This window comes from Saimiri boliviensis, chromosome 2, assembly GCF_048565385.1.
Source record: "Saimiri boliviensis isolate mSaiBol1 chromosome 2, mSaiBol1.pri, whole genome shotgun sequence".
In the NCBI taxonomy this organism is placed as follows: domain Eukaryota; kingdom Metazoa; phylum Chordata; class Mammalia; order Primates; family Cebidae; genus Saimiri; species Saimiri boliviensis.
The window spans coordinates 10,757,000-10,776,313 of record NC_133450.1 but is presented as its reverse complement, the minus strand read 5'-3'; the positions used below and the strand labels follow the sequence as shown (position 1 = coordinate 10,776,313).

The following is a 19,314-nucleotide window of genomic DNA, read 5'->3' as shown; positions in this document are numbered from 1 at the left end:
GGGAATGAAAATTTTCTCTCTTCTATGTCTCCCTAGCACCCTTTCCTCCAGTTTCATAAACCCTCATCTCTGAGATTTGGCGATGCCAGAAGCAGAAAGTTCAGTTTACAGCTGTCAGACTTGAAGGCTGCCCCCACCACCTCCCACATTTTTTTTTTTTTCCTGGAGACATTGTCTTGCTATGTTGCCCAGTGTTGCCTCGAGTTCCTGGGGTCAGGTGATCCTCCTGCCTCAGCCTCCTGAGTAGCTAGGACTACAGGTGCACCACTGCACCCACCTGAATGCCTTCATTGTTTTAAACCCCTGAAATGACAGAATTCCTCTTTGTCTGCCTTCTTCCCACTGCCCCTTGCCTTGTTAATGTGCTGTCACAGCCACCATTAGGAGTCATAACAAGGCCGCCACACTCTTTCATAAAAAATTATGCTACATGCCACTAAAATGTGCCATAAAAAAAAAAACAAACTCACAGGTACATTTATGCCTTAAGCAAAGAAACTTTAATATCAGACTATCTTTTATCCAGGGACAGAAACTCCTCTCTCCTTTCAGTGCAACATCCCTCTGTTAGAGGGATAAAGGGTGTCTCTTCCAGGTTTTTGTCACCTGCATGTAGTATTTGGAGTCAGCAGATGTAACGAAAAGAAGGAATTGCCCTTAGGAAGGGGAAAAAAATATTGTTCACCTTGACTAATGTACGGCGGTTTGACTTGATGGGAAGAATTTGGCCGGTTTCTCCATTGTTTGTTTGTAGTTTTTAACTCAGATCTTTAAATGTGTTGTAGTTCCCATCCTGTGGATTAGTTATGGAATCATTAAAGGTCATTGCCTCATATGGGGTTTGTATGGGCTCACTCTCTACTGAGGAAGAGAACCCATGTGGAATTGGAGTTCTTTCTCCTTGAAGCTTCATTAGCAAGAATCAGTGTGGAAATGCAAAAAGAAAATAAAAAAGAAGTGAGACCCTCTAACAAGGATATAAAATTCTTGAACTAGGACAAACTAGGAGGATAATCCTTCCCTGGAATATTTGTTTACCTCTTCTAGAAAGCTCATACTGATTCAGTTGCCTGGGAGATGTTAAGGATTGTTAACCTTGTAGTCGCTGTTCAAGACGTCAGGGCTAAAAAAAAAAAAAAAAAAAAAAGAGAGACTTCAGGGCTAAACTTTAAAATGAAAATGAGTTTGGTATATATATAAACTACCAAGTTTGATAGTTTTATTAGGGTTGGCTAAAATATTTTACGACATAATTTCTGAATTTCACAGGCAGTTCAGTGCTTATCTCTTCTAAAGAATGGTTTAAGGATAAAGTCCCAGTCTCATTTTTTACTAAGGAATTATTCCACTTATATTATCATATCATTTGAGTTCACAACATGAATCTGTAGTTGGGAAGTAAACAGTCATATCTGCAAAAGTGAGTTTTAAGTTGGTCCTTCTTGAATCAAAAACTAAGTCAACATACATTCTCTTCTAGCCCTGCAATCTGGAGTATTTAGGATGCTGCATCTACATGAAAAAGGCACCAAGCTAGTCCTGTAATATTCTTATTTTTACTGAGTATGCTATACAAATACATGTTCTGTTTTGGGATTCTGTGTGGTGGGTTATTATAAACTTTATGAAGGTTGATAGTGAATAATCTGACAGACTCTTCTATTGGAGTCAGACTGAAAACTGCCTCCTACCCTTTTTTAGAGGCAGTCTTGCTAGGTGGCCCAGACTTGCCTTGAATTCCTGGGCTCAAGTGATCCTCCCTCCTCGACCTCCTGAGTAGCTAGGACTACAGGTGCACCACTGAAAGCCCCATCTTTAGCATATACATTTTTCTCTTTTTGCTTGGATCCTCATTCTTTCTGCCTGTCTGCCGCCCTCTAACCAGTCTCCTGAGTCTGAGGCATAGAACAGTCTGGCTCGATGTGCCTGGTTAATTGGTGTGTCATCCAGTCCTCTGAGATCCCTCTTCATCATAACCAGTGTTTTACTGAAGTGATTTGAATGATGTGCTAAATGATGAAAGCAAGGACCATGGCTTAGAAAAATGTCTCAAGATAGGTCAAGAACACATTCAGAGAACCACACAAGGTCATTGTCATTGTCATCCAAGTAACATCATCTTCTGAAAAAAGAACTTCTTTTATTGAGATGGAATCTTACTCTGTCGCCCAGGCTGGAGTACAGTGGCAAAATCTTAGCTCATTGCAACTTCTGCCTCCCAAGTCCAAGCAATTTTCCTGCCTCAGTCTCCTGAGTAGCTGGGATCACAGACGTGTGCTACCACGCCCAGCTGATTTTCTAACTTTAGTAGAGATGAGGTTTCACTATGTTGGCTAGGCTGGTCTCAAACTCCTGACCTCAGGTGATCCACCCACCTTGGTCTCCCAAAGTGCTGGGATTACAGGCGTGAGCCACTGCACCTGGCCATCTTCTGAAGATTTTTATGGGTTCTATTGTTTTGACAAAAATAATTATGAGTTTTAGAATTACATTTATCAAGTTAAAAATAAATCCATGGAATATTATGCTCTTCTTTGTACATGTAATATTTTTCATCTCCCCAAAATAGAGTTTAAATAACCATCCTTTGTGATGCTAGCTCTGATATCTCCAGCTGAAGGTAATATCTTCCTCTTCTGGCCTTCATCTGCATCATGCTTGTGGCATGTAAATTGTCCTATTTGTATTACAGTAGTGTATAGGCATGTCATAGTTCCTTATGACAGGATTCGAATCTGATTCTCTCATAATCTTCTATACTGTTTAGTATAATTCTGTTCCCCTAGTGGGCACTCAAGAAATTTTTGACTCAGTTTCTTCCTACTTTTGTAATAGTTTTTAAAAGCAGTTTCTGAAAATAAAGATCAGAGTTTAAAGTGTGATGGATTCTTTAATATAAATTTCCATAGATATTTGCAGAATAGATTACAGTGTTTTGCTTGTGAAGAAGAGCTTTCAGTTTATCAAAGTATCACATCCAGATTTGAATTCCACTTCAGCCAACCTAAGATAGAGAACCTTAGGTGAATCATTTAATTTCTGTAAGCCTCAGTTTCCTCCTCTTTAGATGGAATATCTACTTCAGAGCCTTTGGACAAAGTTCACAAGGGAAAAAAGCCATTATCCCTTTCTTTAAAAGGAATTACCCTTTGAAATATTTACATTTGAATCAGAATGACTACTAATTTGGTTAAATGATGCAAGCTTCAGCTTACAGTTTCACCTCAAACTCCGCTAAAAATAGCCATAACGTGATTTACACACACACACACATACTCACATGCAAAAAGGATACCATAAAGAGAAAGGGAAAGGAGACAATAGCACTTAAGTTTTGAATATGAGACAACAGTAAACAACTGTCTCAGGCCAGGGCTGAGAATACAAGCAAGCCGGCAGTCTGATGTACTGTCAACAACCAGAGGCTCCGGAATTGGTGGGACCAGGGATGTGGAGCTAGGAGTCAAGGTGGAACCAAGAGAGGAAAGTTGCTTTAAAGTCAGTTTGACAATTATAATGACTGATCTTTCATTTCTTACAAATTAATATGAATTACGTATGAAAACCCAATAGAAGACAGTTGTTAATGTACTTGAATAAACAGCGTGGGTGGACACTCAGTCTAACAAAACTGAGGGGAGAGTTTTTTGGAGCAAATAAAATAGGTGATACCTGGCACCATAGAAGTCTGGGTTCCATTACTGCATTCAGAGACATCGAGTGAAAGTTTAGATTCTGAATGTTGAGACCTCCCACCCTGTTCCTAGGACACTCGTGGTCAAGATTACTTTTCAGGCAGGAGATTGGCAGAGACTTTCTCTAAGGAAATTGACTAGGAAGACTTAAAGATCCAGATGTTGGGAGTTCCCCAAGGAAACACCCTAGCTAGATCACACTCCCAGGAGAGCCCTTAGTCTCCAAGCCCCATCCATGAGCACAGAATTTCCAGTGAGATCTCAGTGCCTTACTCTTACAGAAACCTTTGAGGAAGGCCTTTAGGTTGAGAACAGAGGTCTAAAGCAACTAAAAAGAGAAGAAACTTGGATAGCCAGAAAACCATACGGGGCGGAGGGGGTGGGGTGGGGTAAAAAGTTCAAATAAACTATCAATAGTATCCTCAGAGGACTAAGAGAAAATAGTGTACTCGGAAGATAAGAACAGGCTGCTGTAACAAAAGGAACATTCAGAGACCAGCAAGAAATAGGAGAGAAATAAAAATTAAAGAACTAAGTCAAGAACTTCGGCCGGGCGCGGTGGCTCACGCCTATAATCCCAGCACTTTGGGAGGCCGAGGCGGGTGGATCACGAGGTCGAGAGATCGAGACCATCCTGGTCAATATGGTGAAACCCCGTTTCTACTAAAAATACAAAAAACTAGCTGGGCATGGTGGCGCGTGCCTGTAATCCCAGCTACTCAGGAGGCTGAGGCAGGAGAATTGCCTGAACCCAGGAGGCGGAGGTTGTGGTGAGCCGAGATCGCGCCATTGCACTCCAGCCTGGGTAACAAGAGCGAAACTCCGTCTCCTAAAAAAAAAAAAGAACTTCGTGAGAATTTCTCATTAAAGAACCAAGTCAAGAAGTAACATGAAAAATACAAGTTCCAGGAAGAAAGAACAGAGAAAACAAAGGGGAAGAAATCATCAAAGAAACATTTTAAAGTTTAATGGTATAACATGAGAAAAGTATATATTGTACAAGACTGCCTTTCTCTTAGTATTCCTATAGAAAAAAAAATCGTTTTTTCCCCAGATGACATATGACAGTGTTTTTTCCCAGAGAAAGTGAGTTTTTGTTGAAGATTAGTAAATTAGAAATTTTCTCAAGGAAAATTTACTATAAAAAGTCAAATAGTTGGATATCAGTACCTTTTGTCTCACTGGAATGTAAAAGCTTAACACATCTCATTTTTATGTATACATATTGTTTAATGGAAGCCAGATAAGACTCATTAGATATCAGGAAAATGAAATGTGATCTTCTGTACTTACAAATAAACACATAAACCATGTAGAGCTGTGTAAATATAAGAGAAAGTATTTAAAAAGTGGCATGGGCCGGGCACAGTGGTTCACGCCTGTAATCTCAGCACTTTGAGAAGCCGAGGCGGGTGGATCACCTGAGGTCAGGAGTTCAAGACCAGCCTGGCCATCATGGCGAAACCCCATCTCTATTAAAAATACAAAAATTAGCTGGGCATGGTGGCAGGCACCTGTAATTCCAGTTACTTGGGAGGCTGAGGCAGGAGAATCGCTTGAACTCAGGAGGCGGAGGTTGCAGTGAGCCGAGATTGTGTCATTGCGCTCCAGCATGAGTGACAGAGTGAGACTACATCTCAAAAAGAAAAGTGGCGTGGATCACCCAGCCCTATACCCTTGACAGAAACTTCTGAAGAAGTTTGATGGCGAGTTTATCATTTTGTTGTTTTCTTTCTGATACTATTTTTAGATTCAAGGGCTGTTATCCTAATTCTTGAACTTTTAAAGAACTCAGTGGATTAAGCAGAATTCAGTTCATATATTCGCACCAACACTTATAATCAGTGTGATTTTAGCCAGTTCAGTTTGCCAAGTGTCAGTTTCTTATGTGTAAGTTGAAGGTAACGTTAGAATTTATTCACTCCTTAAATATTTATTGAACACTGTTTACATGTCAAACACGTTAAGTGCTGGGGATACACTGGCAAACAAAATAGGCATATTCCTTTTCCTTGTTGAGCCTACAGTGTAATAAGGGAGGCAGAAGATAATAATAAACACTTATATTTTTTGAAAGCAAGGTTAGAATATATTCAATATTCTAGGCTTTTTCATGAAGACTTTTTTTTTTTTTTTTTTGAGACGGAGTTTCACTCTTGTTGCCCAGGCTAGAGTGCGATGGCATGATCTCGGCTCACTACACCCTCCACCTCCTGGGTTCAAGCAATTCTTCTGCGTCAGCCTCCTGAGTAGCTGGGATTACAGACGTATGCCACCATGCCCAGCCGATCTTGTATTTTTGGTTGAGGCAGGGTTTCTCCATGTTGGTCAGGCTGGTCTCGAACTCCTAACCTCAAGTGATCCACCTGCCTCAGCCTCTCAAAGTGCTGGGATTATAGGCATGAGCCACCATGCCCCGCACTTTTATTCAACATTAACAACCACATAGGGTTACTTGAAGAAGTAAGCTTTTTGAAGTAGCATCTTGTATGTATTGAGTGCTTACCAAGTAGCAAGAATTATGAAGCACTTTCTAGACTTGGCTCTTGCCTCTAAATATACAGAACTCATTTCCCCCCACCCCTACCAGCTGCTAAACAACAACAACAACAAAAAAAAAAGAGCCCTTTTCCGGTCGGCGCGGTCTGCGAGTGGAGTGTCCGCTGAGCCCGGGACTTCACCATGAGCGTCCCGGCCTTCATCGACATCAGTGAGGAAGATCAGGCTGCTGAGCTTCGTGCTTATCTGAAATCTAAAGGAGCTGAGATTTCAGAAGAGAACTCAGAAGGGGGACTTCATGTTGATTTAGCTCAAATTATTGAAGCCTGTGATGTGTGTCTGAAGGAAGATGATAAAGATGTTGAAAGTGTGATGAACAGTGTGGTATCCCTCCTCTTGATCCTGGAACCAGACAAGCAGGAAGCTTTGATTGAAAGCCTATGTGAAAAGCTGGTCAAATTTCGCGAAGGTGAACGCCCATCTCTGAGACTGCAGTTATTAAGCAACCTTTTCCATGGGATGGACAAGAATACTCCCGTAAGATACACAGTATATTGCAGTCTTATTAAAGTGGCAGCATCTTGTGGGGCCATCCAGTACATTCCAACTGAGCTGGATCAAGTTAGAAAATGGATTTCTGACTGGAATCTCAACACTGAAAAAAAGCACACCCTTTTAAGACTACTTTATGAGGCGCTTGTGGATTGTAAGAAGAGTGATGCTGCTTCAAAAGTCATGGTGGAATTGCTTGGAAGTTACACAGAGGACAATGCTTCCCAGGCTCGAGTTGATGCTCACAGGTGTATTGTACGAGCATTGAAAGATCCAAATGCATTTCTTTTTGACCACCTTCTTACTTTAAAACCAGTCAAGTTTTTGGAAGGCGAGCTTATTCATGATCTTTTAACCATTTTTGTGAGTGCTAAATTGGCATCATATGTCAAGTTTTATCAGAATAATAAAGACTTCATTGATTCACTTGGCCTATTACATGAACAAAATATGGCAAAAATGAGACTACTTACTTTTATGGGAATGGCAGTGGAAAATAAAGAAATTTCTTTTGATACAATGCAGCAAGAACTTCAGATTGGAGCTGATGATGTTGAAGCATTTGTTATTGATGCTGTAAGAACTAAAATGGTGTACTGCAAAATTGATCAGACCCAGAGAAAAGTAGTTGTCAGTCATAGCACACATCGGACATTTGGAAAACAGCAATGGCAACAACTCTATGACACACTTAATGCCTGGAAACAAAATCTGAACAAAGTGAAAAACAGCCTTTTGAGTCTTTCTGATACCTGAGTTTTTATGCTTGTAATTTTTGTTCTTTTTGGGGAAAAAAATCCCTAAATCATAGTAAAACATTATAAACTAAAAAAAAAAAAAAAAAAAAAAAGAAAGAAAGAAAAAAAAGAAACACTGCATACAGCTGTTTCTAGCGGGTATATATATGGTTGTGGCTTTGTTTGCTTTTCTAGTCCTTGGTGATTGTGAATCTGGTCCGAGAGGTGACGCATGGCTCTGGATGCTCTGTAAGCAGCTGCCATCAACTTTTCTACACCATAAAAACTTGGCATTTGGTGTGTTTCACTGCAGTACTGATATTTTCTCCTCTTCTTTTTAAATAATTCGTTTCAAGAATGTGAGTGAAATCTGACCACATGTTGAATATTCCTAACCTGAAAGTCCAAAATCTGAAGTACTCCCAAATTTGAAATTTTTCGAGCACCAACATAACCCTCAAAGGTCACATTCATTTGAGCATTTAGGATTTCAGGTTTTTGGATTGGGGATGCTGGTAAGTACAATGCAAATATTCCAAAATCCGAAAAAGGCCAATATCCGAAATACTTCTGGTCCCAGGTAGTTCAGATAAAGTATACACCCATCCTGGATCATGATCCAACTAGTCTCCTGACCCAACTAGTGAAACATTTTACCTGTTGACCAAAGTTTTTGCTGAGAACCATCAAAAGGTGAAAAGATCTGAAGGGCCCAAAAACAAAGGAAATTTCCGTGGAAGATTTTATAGGAAAGTGGGGAGGAGGTACTTCTGGAATCCTTGTCATGGGTTCTCCCCTCTCATCGAAGGATGCTGAAGAAGAGAACTTGTAAGAGTTTCTGTCGCCGGGCACGGTGGCTCAAGCCTGTAATCCCAGCACTTTGGGAGGCTGAGGCGGGTGGATCACGAGGTCAAGAGATCGAGACCATCCTGGTCAACATGGTGAAACCCCGTCTCTACTAAAAATACAAAAATTAGCTGGGTATGGTGGCACGCGCCTGTAATCCCAGCTACTCAGGAGGCTGAGGCAGGAGAATTGCCTGAACCCAGGAGGCAGAGGTTGCGGTGAGCCGAGATCGCGCCATTGCACTCCAGTCTGGGTGACAAGAGCGAAACTCCGTCTCAAAAAAAAAAAAAAAAAAAATTAAAAAAAAAAAGAGTTTCTGTCACTCATTCCCCTGCTCTTACTCCCTTTTCTGTAATTCTGTCTTAACTTAATTTTTTTTCCATTATCTTTTTTTGTGGGGTCTAAAATTGTTTGTAACTTAGCGCAAAAAGGAGCTGTTAAAATGACCTTTGGCAGATGATGGATTGACTAGTTCAGTCCTTTGCAAGGTTTGTGAAGGGATCCAGCTGTCCCAGATTACCATGCCTCAATGTGCATTTTCCAGGGTTGTCAGTGATTGTAGTGAATGTGAAACTGGAGGGCAAAGTGAAGTGTTTCTCACTGAATAAGGTATTGTTGAGCTTGCTTTGTGTTCAGAGCTGTTGGGAACAACCATGAGATTGACAAAACAAGATGGAACAGGTGCTAGCAGTCTCAGCTAAGCATTTTGTTATTTTGATGGATTTCAGACTGATTTTAAAGTTTTTCCAGTAGCACATGCTCATATCATGTATACACACAAATACATAGAATTTGAAATTTTAAAAAGCACAAAGTCTTGATATGAAGAATAAAGACATAGAAAACAAAGCAGGCATTTGACAACCCATTTTCAGATGTTTAATGGATTGTTGTCAGTGGAGAAGCAGCAAGCTGATCTTTTATGACAAGAAGGCTGAACCTTCTGAAGCTAAAACAATAGCCAAAAAACAAACAAACAAAAACCATGACTTGCTATTCAGTATAAAGAAGGATTTTTAGTGCATAGACTATGGAATCGTTTGCCTTTATAGGTAAAAATGTTCCATCCCTGGGGACATTTAAGTAGGGACTGAATGACTACTTGTCTCACATTTTTTAAAAGAACTTTCCTGTAGAAGAGACAGGTATAAGGTTAGACAAGATGCAGTCATGTATTCATTTGGTCACTCAGCCGATGTTTTTTGAGTGCCTAGTATGTGGCAGGCCCTGTGCTAGTCATTGGAGACACTGCTGAGAAGAAAACTAACAAAATCCCTGCTTTCATGGAGCCTACATTTTGTAAAAGAGTGTTTGACAAGTTTAACTTTTTAGACAAATAAATGAGTTAAGTTGCACGTGGTGGCACACACCAGTAGTCCCAGCTACTTGGGAGGCTGAAGCAGGAGGATCCCTTTAGCCCAGGAATTTCAGGCTGCAGTGAGCTATGATTATGCCATTGCACTCCAGCAACCAAGCAAGACCCTGTCTCTAAAAATAAAAAGGAAAATAAACAAACAAACAAACAGGATGATATGCTAGGAGTAACTGCTTGGTATGGGATTACTTTTGACTTGAGATTTGAAAGGTAAGAAGGAACCAATCTTCTAGTGACATCTCTCAATTCTAAAATTCTAGGTCTATGTTAATTTTGGGAACCATGTCTGCTAACTTTGAAATATTCAGTGGTAAAAACCACTGCTCCTAGAAAATTATTTTATATGCCTTATGTTGTATTTAGAGACTAGAATTTTTTTTTAACTTAAAGAGGATTTAGAACTTGTTAAACCAGACCACTCCTCTTAGCAGTGAGGAAGCTGATCTCCAGGGAACTGTGCAAAAGGGGACTGGAATCTGGGTCTTCTGATGTGAAGTATAGTGCTCTTTCCTCTCTTCCAAGCTCTTGACATCCTCTTGCTCAGTGTCATTCTGACAAGAAGGGTGACTGCATTACACTTTTTAAAAAGTGTAATACTTAACAAAGCCATTTGGTATTCATTATCTCTTTCAAGCTTCTCCCCACTCTGAAAAATCAGCAACTTGAAGCATCAAATATGGTTTCACGTTATGATCATCAAAGTTCCCATTTTGCAAATGAGGAAACTTAGATCCAGATAAGTTAAAGGACTTTTCTAGAAAGGTTAAGTGAATATACCAGGCAGCAGCAGTCAAGTATCCTGACTCATGTATTAAAGTCTGTTTTCTTCCATTACGCTATAGAAAAGTAGATAAAATAGTTCAAAAAAAGAAGAGATGAATAGTACATGGAACTGAGCAGGAAATCAGATAAAGGAAAAGACAGGTTTATTGTGACTCTGCTGCTCTTCATAGGTTTACACCTTACACTATCACTGTAGCTGCTTCCGTTTTACTGTATTTCAAAATGTGCTAGTTGTCTTTCAGAAACTAAGGCCTAGTTTATTTGTTAAACACAAATATTAGCCTAATCTCCAGTATGTCTACTGCAATAGAAGTAGGTAGGTAAGGATCCCATCTAATTAGTAAACATTTATCCAGTGCTACCCAGTGTTGGCAGTAAGGGAACAAACTTTGCCCTTAGGGGCTCCTTGACTAATGGGAAGAAAGAAAAGTGCAATGGAAACATGTAGAACTGGGTAGATGAGAGTGTGGTCTGACATCAGTGTCAGAGAAAGCATTTCAGTGATTAATTACTGCTTAATAAACTACACAAAATTAGTGGCTTAAAATAACCATTTATTTACTTGGGATTCTGTGGGTCAGGAATCCTGGCAGGGCTCAGCCATTCTGTATAGCATCAAAAGCCTCTCATGAGATTGCAGTTGGGTAGTGGTTGAGGATGGAAGATCCAAGATGACTTTATCTGCATGTATGACTTTTTGGTGGGGATGGCCAGGAGTGGCTGGGACCTCCCTTCCTCCTTTACTTCTTCTCCCATCTCCCCTTCATGGCTAGTTTAGACTCCTTTGTGGTGCCTGTTCTAAGCTGTGAGGGCAAAAGCTACAAATCCCTCAAGGCCCAACCTCAGAAATTACACGGGATTGTTTCTGCCACATTCTTGGCGGGGGCGGGTTGTTGTTGTTATTGTTGTTGTGTGTTTGTTTGTTTTGAGACGGAGTCTCGCTCTGACACCCAGGCTGGAGTTCAGTGCCTTGATCTTGGCTCACTCGAACCTCTGCCTCACAGGTTCAAGCGATTCTCCTGCCTTAGCCTCCCGAGTAGCTGGGATTACAGATGTGTGCCACCATGCCTGGCTAATTTTTTTGTATCTTTAGTTGAGACAGGGTTTCACCAGGTTGGCCAGGCTAGTCTCAAACTTCTGACCTCATGATCTGCCTGCCTCAGCCTCCCAAAGTGCTGGGATTACAGGCGTGAGCCACCACGCCTGGCCCACGTTCTGTTGATCACAGTGTAGGTTCCTGATGATAAAGCAACAAAGTCATATTGCAAAAGAGCATCTTGGGGTGCAGATTGTGTTAAGGCCATCACTGGAAGTACATTTCAGAAAGCTTCCTAGAAGTGCTAGTATCTAAGCTAAGTTTTGATGAATGGGTTAGATTTGGAGGACAGTGTTACAACAGCAGCAGTGGCATGTACAGAGGCCAGAGTGTGAGAATATCAACTGTCTATGACTTTGAAATGTCTAGAAGTAGAAATGTGGGTTAAGTTGAGCTCAATAGACTAGATCCCTTGACTTTGAAATGTCTAGAAGTAGAAATGTGGGTTAAGTTGAGCTCAATAGACTAGACCCCAGCCCTAATGTTTTCTCAAATACCCACAACTGCATGATTTCAGAGAATGGTTTAGAACTGGAAGCCCCCAACGGTAGGTCTCTAAGAGAGCATTGTCATGATTAGGGATGCCTGCTGTTACAGGACACAGGTCAGCATTACACAGACATTTCTGAAGAGTGATATTTCTTAATTATAATGAAGATTCAAATAGCTGTTGAAATAAACATATGAGATGGAGTTTGGGGCCATTAACTCTAATCTTTTAAAAGTTTTTTGATGGGGGCCGGGTGCAGTGTCTCATGTCTCACTTTGGAAGGCTGAGGTGAGTGCATCACTTGAGGTCAGGATCCAAGACCAGCCTGCCAACATGATGAATCCCCATCTCTACTAAAAATACAAAAATTAGCCAGGCTTGGTGGTGTGCACCTGTAATCTCAGCTACTTGGGAGTCTGAGGCAGGAGAATCGCTTGAACTTGGAAAATGGAAATTGCAGTGAGCCGAGATCACACTACTGCACTCCAGCCTGGGTGACAGAGCAAGACTCCATTAAAAAAAAAAAAAATTTATGGGTACATTGTAGGTGTACATGTGAATGGGGTACATGAGATATTTTGATACAGGCATACAATGTGTAATAGGCATATCAGGGTAAATGGGGTATTCACTATCATTTCTTTTTGTTACAAACATTCCAATTATACTGTTTTAGTTATTATTAAATGTACAGTAAATTTTTGTTGACTGTGATCATCTGTTGTGCCATGAAATACTAGAATCTTATTCATTCTAACTATATTTTTGTGCCCATTAATCATCCCCATTCTCCTCCCCACCATCTACCCTTCCCAGCCTCTGGTAACCGTCATTCTACTCTATCTCCGTGAGTTCAATTCATTTAACTCTAATCTTTTTCCTTCTTGGCAACCCTTTAATCTTTAATAAGAAATAAGTCATCTAAATTCATCATAATGCTTAAATATGTGAAAATGGTAGCTACCAATCAGTCTAAGCAGTGATACATAAGAGGGCCTTCCTGGTGTGGTGGCTCATGCCTGTAATCCCAGAACTTTGGGAGGCTGAGGCGGGCACACCACCTGAGATCAGGAGTGCGAGAGCAGCCTGACCAACAAGGAGAAACCCCGTCTCTACTAAAAATACAAAATTAGCTGGGCTTGGTGGTGCATGCCTGTAATCCCAGCTGCTTGGAAAGCTGAGGCAGGAGAATCGCCTGAACCCAGGAGGCAGAGTTTGGGATGAGCCGAGATCATGCCATTGCATGCCATTGCACTCCAGCCTGGGCAACAAGGGCGAAACTCCATATCAAAAATTTAAAAAATTAAAAAAAAGAGAGAGCCTTGTCAGTTAAGACCATCAAATCCTAATACTAAAGAGTTTGTGTACCATGTTCGTTAAGGTACTGTGGCATAGAAACAAGCCAACCAGGCACCACTAGGTTGACTAGGTCCTCGGAGAGATCAGCATCAGGGGATATATCATAAACAACAAATGCTTATTGTCAGCCTACTGCAAAACCCTGTCTCTGGTGTCATGAACAACATAAAAGTTTATGATTTTTATTTTGCCCTTAAACAAGTTAAAATGTATAAGGCGCTAGAAACACAGGAAGATGTAGAACACTGGGAGCTGTCACCAGGGAGGATGTGATACATACTGTCCAGTGAAGGGTATGGACAGAGAGTGACATGAAGTTTGTCCACAGAATTGTGGGTAGAGTCTTCTGGGATTATCTCCTGACAGAAGAGGAGAAAAGGAGGAACAATTTGAACCAAGTCCTGAAATAATAGGTAGGCTAGAAATCGATCTGCTCATCTGTTGCACCATCTCAGATTCCAGATAGGAAAACTACCCTCAGTGTTGCATTCTGAGCTATGCAAACATGAAGAAGATTCATTTTTCAATTGGAAAAGTAAAACGGTTGCTTTCATTAATCATGACTAAACTTTATCTCTCTTTAACTCAGAGTCTTTCATGAATTTTCTCTCATTGCACGGAATACCATGGAAAAAGACCTTTGCCATTGTTTTTAACTGACTTTTAGAGATTTAGTTAATATACCCAGATATTTTAATTAGTATTGCTGGAGTAGAGCTATTGATGGAAGTCCACATGGAACAACTAAAGTGTCTGCAAAGCTACAAAAGAGGGTCTTTTTAAATTGAAGCTTTTCCCTCTTGTTTATTTATCAGTTCGCTGCCTAATACTTACTATGGCCTAGTTGAAATTCCATTTAAACACAGTATCCAAGCAAAAAGTTACTCAGCTAGGGTTTTGGGTCTAATGTAGTATAGACAGATTGATAGATACACACACATACACAAACATAAACACATGCATATATATTCACACATGTTTATACATGCCTAAGTATACACATACACACATATACATGCGTAAGTATACACATACACACATATGCTTATACATAAGTATACACATACACACATATACATGCATAAGTACATACATATATATACATACACACACAAGGAAAAAGAGAAAATGATGCAAGCAAAATAGCATATGGGAGAGAAGGAGAATTAGATGTTTTGGGACAGCAGGGTTAGAAAGACCAAAGAACATTTAAAGATTCAAAACAATAGCATTTAGCATGAAATCTGCTTTTTATCATCTTTACCAAGCCATCAGAATGAAGGAAGACAGTGTCCAGCTGTAGCAGTAGTTTGGTAGCAGGAGAATCAGACGTAAAGGTACTAGTGCCTGAGGGGTGGGTCATGAATTAATAATTGCTATGTGGCGGATGAGCCCCGTCAGAAGAGCTGAAAATGAGGAAGTTGCCTTGCAGAGTGCTATCAATCACTCAGTGACCATAACTTCCAGTAATTAGTGTATTTTATGGGCCTTTGCTTCAGTGGCTCGAAAGCACATATGCTCCAGTCACAGCTAAACTTTGCCGGAGTAATATTCCAGGATGATTTATCCTCCTGCTGCACTGGGATATAACCCTATATTAGGTGAAGATTGTGAACTAAGCTGCAATAAAGTGTAAGTTTAGGTACAGTTTGCCCAGGTTGAGACCTCAATGTATCACGCTTTTCAGCATTCACGGTTAGGCTATATGGCAAGCAATCATTTTTAACAGTGAAACAAATAAAGCAATTAAAGGAATAGCATTAGGATATTGTACTTGTGAATTACTGTTGCCCTCTCCCTGTTTAAGTGTCTACTGTAATAAACCCATTTCTTTTTATTTTTTTAAAAAACGTGCTGTATTAGAAACATTTTTTTTTTAAGTTATGGGGTACATGTGCAGGATTTGCAGTTTGTTATTTGTAATGCTGTCTTTTCTGCCTTATTAATAATCTGGGACAGAATATAGGACCTTCTGAATGATAGATAAGTGCTTGATTTATTTATTTGTGCTATTGTTTGGGCTCCTTAAGTAAGTTTCTATCAGCGGACTTTGGTGAGGACAAGTAGTTATTGATGTTTTTTGTTTGTTTGTTTTTTAATATTGGCACCCCTTAAGGAGCACTGCTGATGGGACCCTCAGATTTAGGCTGTTTCTACAAAAAGAAGAAACATTACTTACAAGCTCTCAGAGGGTACTTGGTACTTTTCGTATAGGCACAATGAGTTATTTCCTGTGGCTCACCCACTGCACTAGAAGTCTGTGAGGTCTTTGCAGACAGGGTCCTTTGCCATCACCAAAACATCTGTAGAACTCGTGTTCCTAGGTTCTTAACAAGGTCTGCCAGCAACTTACAGTATGACTTTGAGCAAATTAATTATGCTTCTGGTGCCTCTGTTGGGCCATAATTCTGTTTGCATTGAAGAAATCCTTAGAGTTTATAGGAAAGTGTTTGTGAAAATAAGTATAAATCAAATGAGGAAAAAATATGCATGGTTTCAGTGTATTCTCTAGAGAGTAAAGTATTTCTTCATCATTTTTAATGATGGTGTCTTTGAATTTCCTTAAACAGACACCAGTATAAGCTAATTTCACCAAGTACAGATGTAAGGATATACACAGTTTGATGCTTTCATTACATTTATTATCCCATCTTTAATTTGCATGTATTATAATATCATAATATTATAAATGTATTATAATATCATACAAGTTAAACAATAGTAAAACAAACTAATTGTCTTTAATTAAAGTGAATTAGATTTTAATTTTAATATATTTGATGTAGTGAGAACTGATAATGTGGAGGGTCCCAAAGGTTATTAGGGCATGTTTCTGTTAGGCCTGATGGTGTTAGTAATAATCCTCTTCCTCATAGTTCTAGACATGAACAAATATGTCACTTCATCAGTCTCTGTTACTCGCACTTATGCCCCTCCACAGGGGTTGCAGATTCCACAAGTTATCAGCTAATGGCATTATACATTAAAAATTGAAGCTTTCCTCACTCTGAGGCCTTTCAAGGCTTTGTTCTTAAGCCCCAGACACTTTGGAGTGCAGCTGCAAACTATAGGCAGAAGATTAAATTAATTTGTAACTCTTTTTTTTTTTTGGCCCTGCGTTACTAAATCCTCCACATTTAATTGAAACCCTACTTCAAGAGGCTTTGTGTTTCTGTGTTCTTTGTTGTCAGTTTAACCTCCGAAGCACTTTAACACTGGTAAATTGCTGTTATATCCTTTGGATCGTTTTTAAACCATTCAGTAAGAGAACAGTGAAATTGATACATGGGGAAAAAAGTAAAATCATAGGGTAGATTTTGAGGTATTTAATATTTATGATGGCTCTTCACCAGCATAGTTTCAGATGATTTAAACTCTTTCTCTAGGACTGTGTAAATTGGTCTTGGGATGAAAACTCACCTAGGGAATTTTATGTAATCCAGTAGTTAAGTCTGATTTTTTAAAGTTTCCCTGTGTCTGAATGTTCCAAAGTGGCTGCTGCATTTCTATAAAATGAAGGTTTAACTGCAACGTACAATCTAAATGCAAAATCCTTAGATGGAAATGTAATTGTGTAAAATGTGCACAAGGTAATTAAGAACAAATTTTAGAACATTTTAGACTATAAAATTGTCCTTCAGCTAGATCACTGGCTATATTGGAAATGCTTATTTTCAATTTGCAGTTATGCCGAGAAACATAGAATAGGTCTAAATTAAGAATAAAAAAATCCAGTGCTCTTCGGTAGAACTGTAAATTTAAAACTACTCCCACAGCATAGTTGATAATTCTGAGTAGGAGACTTGATAACCAAAAACATGTCTTGAATTTTTTGTCCTACACTTGTTTTCTGGCTACAATGTTTGTTTTCTCTTTGTCATTTATGATTTTATGACAGTAATTATTTTTATTAACAAATGCCATTTTGTTGCTTGGTAAATAAATAACTTCTTTTTGTTAAAATACCAAGGTTTTTATCGTGTTATATGTTTGGCAATTGTTATGACACACATACAAATATATTTGTCATTTAAATTATGAAATCCAACATATTCAAATGCTGCTCACTGAAAAGCATTTTGTAGATTATGGTTGGACAAGTCAAGCGTCAGTAAGATGACACTAAGGAACAGCCCTATTTTTAGAGTGAGATGTTAGTTGTTTACTGCTATTTAAGTATATTCCCAACTGGTAAACACTTCAGATCATTCTTTTTCTGTCTTTTATGTTATAAACATCCCACAACAAAGTCTGCAGCAGTTTGCTAAATCTTAAGTATTTGGAATTAAAGTGTACTTTTAAATTTAATATTAAATAGAATTCCTCATCTCTACCTCCACCCCCTGGCCTCAGATAAATAAAGCTTTTCCGAATCTTTTATGATGTGAGCTTTTCTCCCCTCCTGGGAATGAAAAGGATATGAGACCCATTTGATGAATTGCTGGCACTTATGTGTGTCTACATTTTTCAGTATACTTTAAAAATAAAAACAACAACAACAAAAAAAACTAGACTTAAGCTGCCTATATTTAAATGCTTCTTTTGTAAAGATGATAAAGAGAGCGAAGATTTCTATTGGCTTAGCCCTAATCTGTTTGCTTTGTTGTGATTCTTTTTTTTTTCTTTCCTTAACTGTTAACCTATTTATAAATCTAAATCTACATACAAAGGTCATTGGTTGGCTGAACTTAAACCATTTTACTCAGTAAATTTAATTAAGAAAATACAGTGCAACTCATAAGCAAATGAGTTTTTTCCTAGTTTTAAACCAAACCACCCTCTTGAGTGCTGATTGCCTTGCCCGACCCCTGGTGATACAGAAACAGGCAAAATTAAAAAGGACATTAAAGCTTCATTAAATCTGAAACACATTTAGTACAGTGACATATCTGCAGGCCATTTCAGAGAAGATTACATACTCTCTTTTGTAAGTTTCCTAATTTATAATACCTTGACAATAAAAACTGGGGAAATGCAAGTAGATTAATAGACCAGTAGGGGTAAAAGATACAGAATGGCTCCAGGTCTGCCTGTGTGTGAAATATGCACTTGGAGCATATGTATTCCCTCCTCCCCATAAGGATTCGATGTTTATTTTGACTTTTGACAGCCTCATCGACCACTTGGTTTTTTTTGTGGGGTTTTTTTTGAGATTGGATCTCACTCTGTTGCCCAGTTTGGAATGCAATGGCATGCTCAAGGCTCACTGCAGTCTCTACCTCCCCAGGCTCAGAAGATCCTCCCACCCCAGCCTCCCAGGTAGCTGGAACTACAGACATGTGCCACAACACCTGTCTCCTTTTTGTAGAGAACTTTTTCTTCATGCAACCGTATCTACTAAGAAACTGTTTTCTTTTTTACCTCCTCCCAATAGAACTTGATGAAAAAAGTTCTAGAGCCTGGCTATACATTTTCTTCTACTTTTCTATAAGACAAATAGTGTAGAACATAAACGCTGTAGCTGCATTAGACCTAGAAGGATAGGGACATACATAGAAGGCAGGGGTCCTCTCCTGGGGCCTTAAAATGACTACTTTCAGTGCCAGCCTAATAGTCCCTTGCCTGTTTTCACTGGCATAGATCCCCAAGTCTTTCAGCAGCCCAGTGGTGACACTCTGTAAGAGAGGAAGTGATTGTCAACATGCTGCAATTGCAGCAGTACCTACTAGTTAAGATCAAAGAACTGTCTTCTAACTCTGAAGAGGTCAGACCTGCAAGATGTCTTACAAGCAGTCCTCCCAGGAACATAGTTAAAAGATAGGACTGAAGTTCCACAAGATGTCAGGAAATAACAATGAAAGCAAAGCCAGACCCGTGAATGATGAGTTCACCAGTTCAAGCACTGCCACCTGTTCCCAAGCAGACTGGTACACAGAGGTTCC

At 39.4% G+C, this 19,314-nt stretch overlaps 2 protein-coding genes across 5 annotated transcripts in view; both read left to right on the top strand.

Moving 5' to 3' along the window:
* Positions 1 to 19,314, top strand: part of MAP2K5 (mitogen-activated protein kinase kinase 5) — a 273,895-nt gene that overhangs the window by 167,011 nt on the left and 87,570 nt on the right. The window lies entirely within an intron of this gene.
* On the top strand, positions 6,182 to 7,530 carry LOC120362542 (eukaryotic translation initiation factor 3 subunit M). The gene has a single exon (XM_074392749.1). The coding sequence runs from the start codon at positions 6,378 to 6,380 to the stop codon at positions 7,500 to 7,502; it is 1,125 nt and encodes a 374-aa protein (XP_074248850.1). The 5' UTR covers positions 6,182 to 6,377; the 3' UTR covers positions 7,503 to 7,530.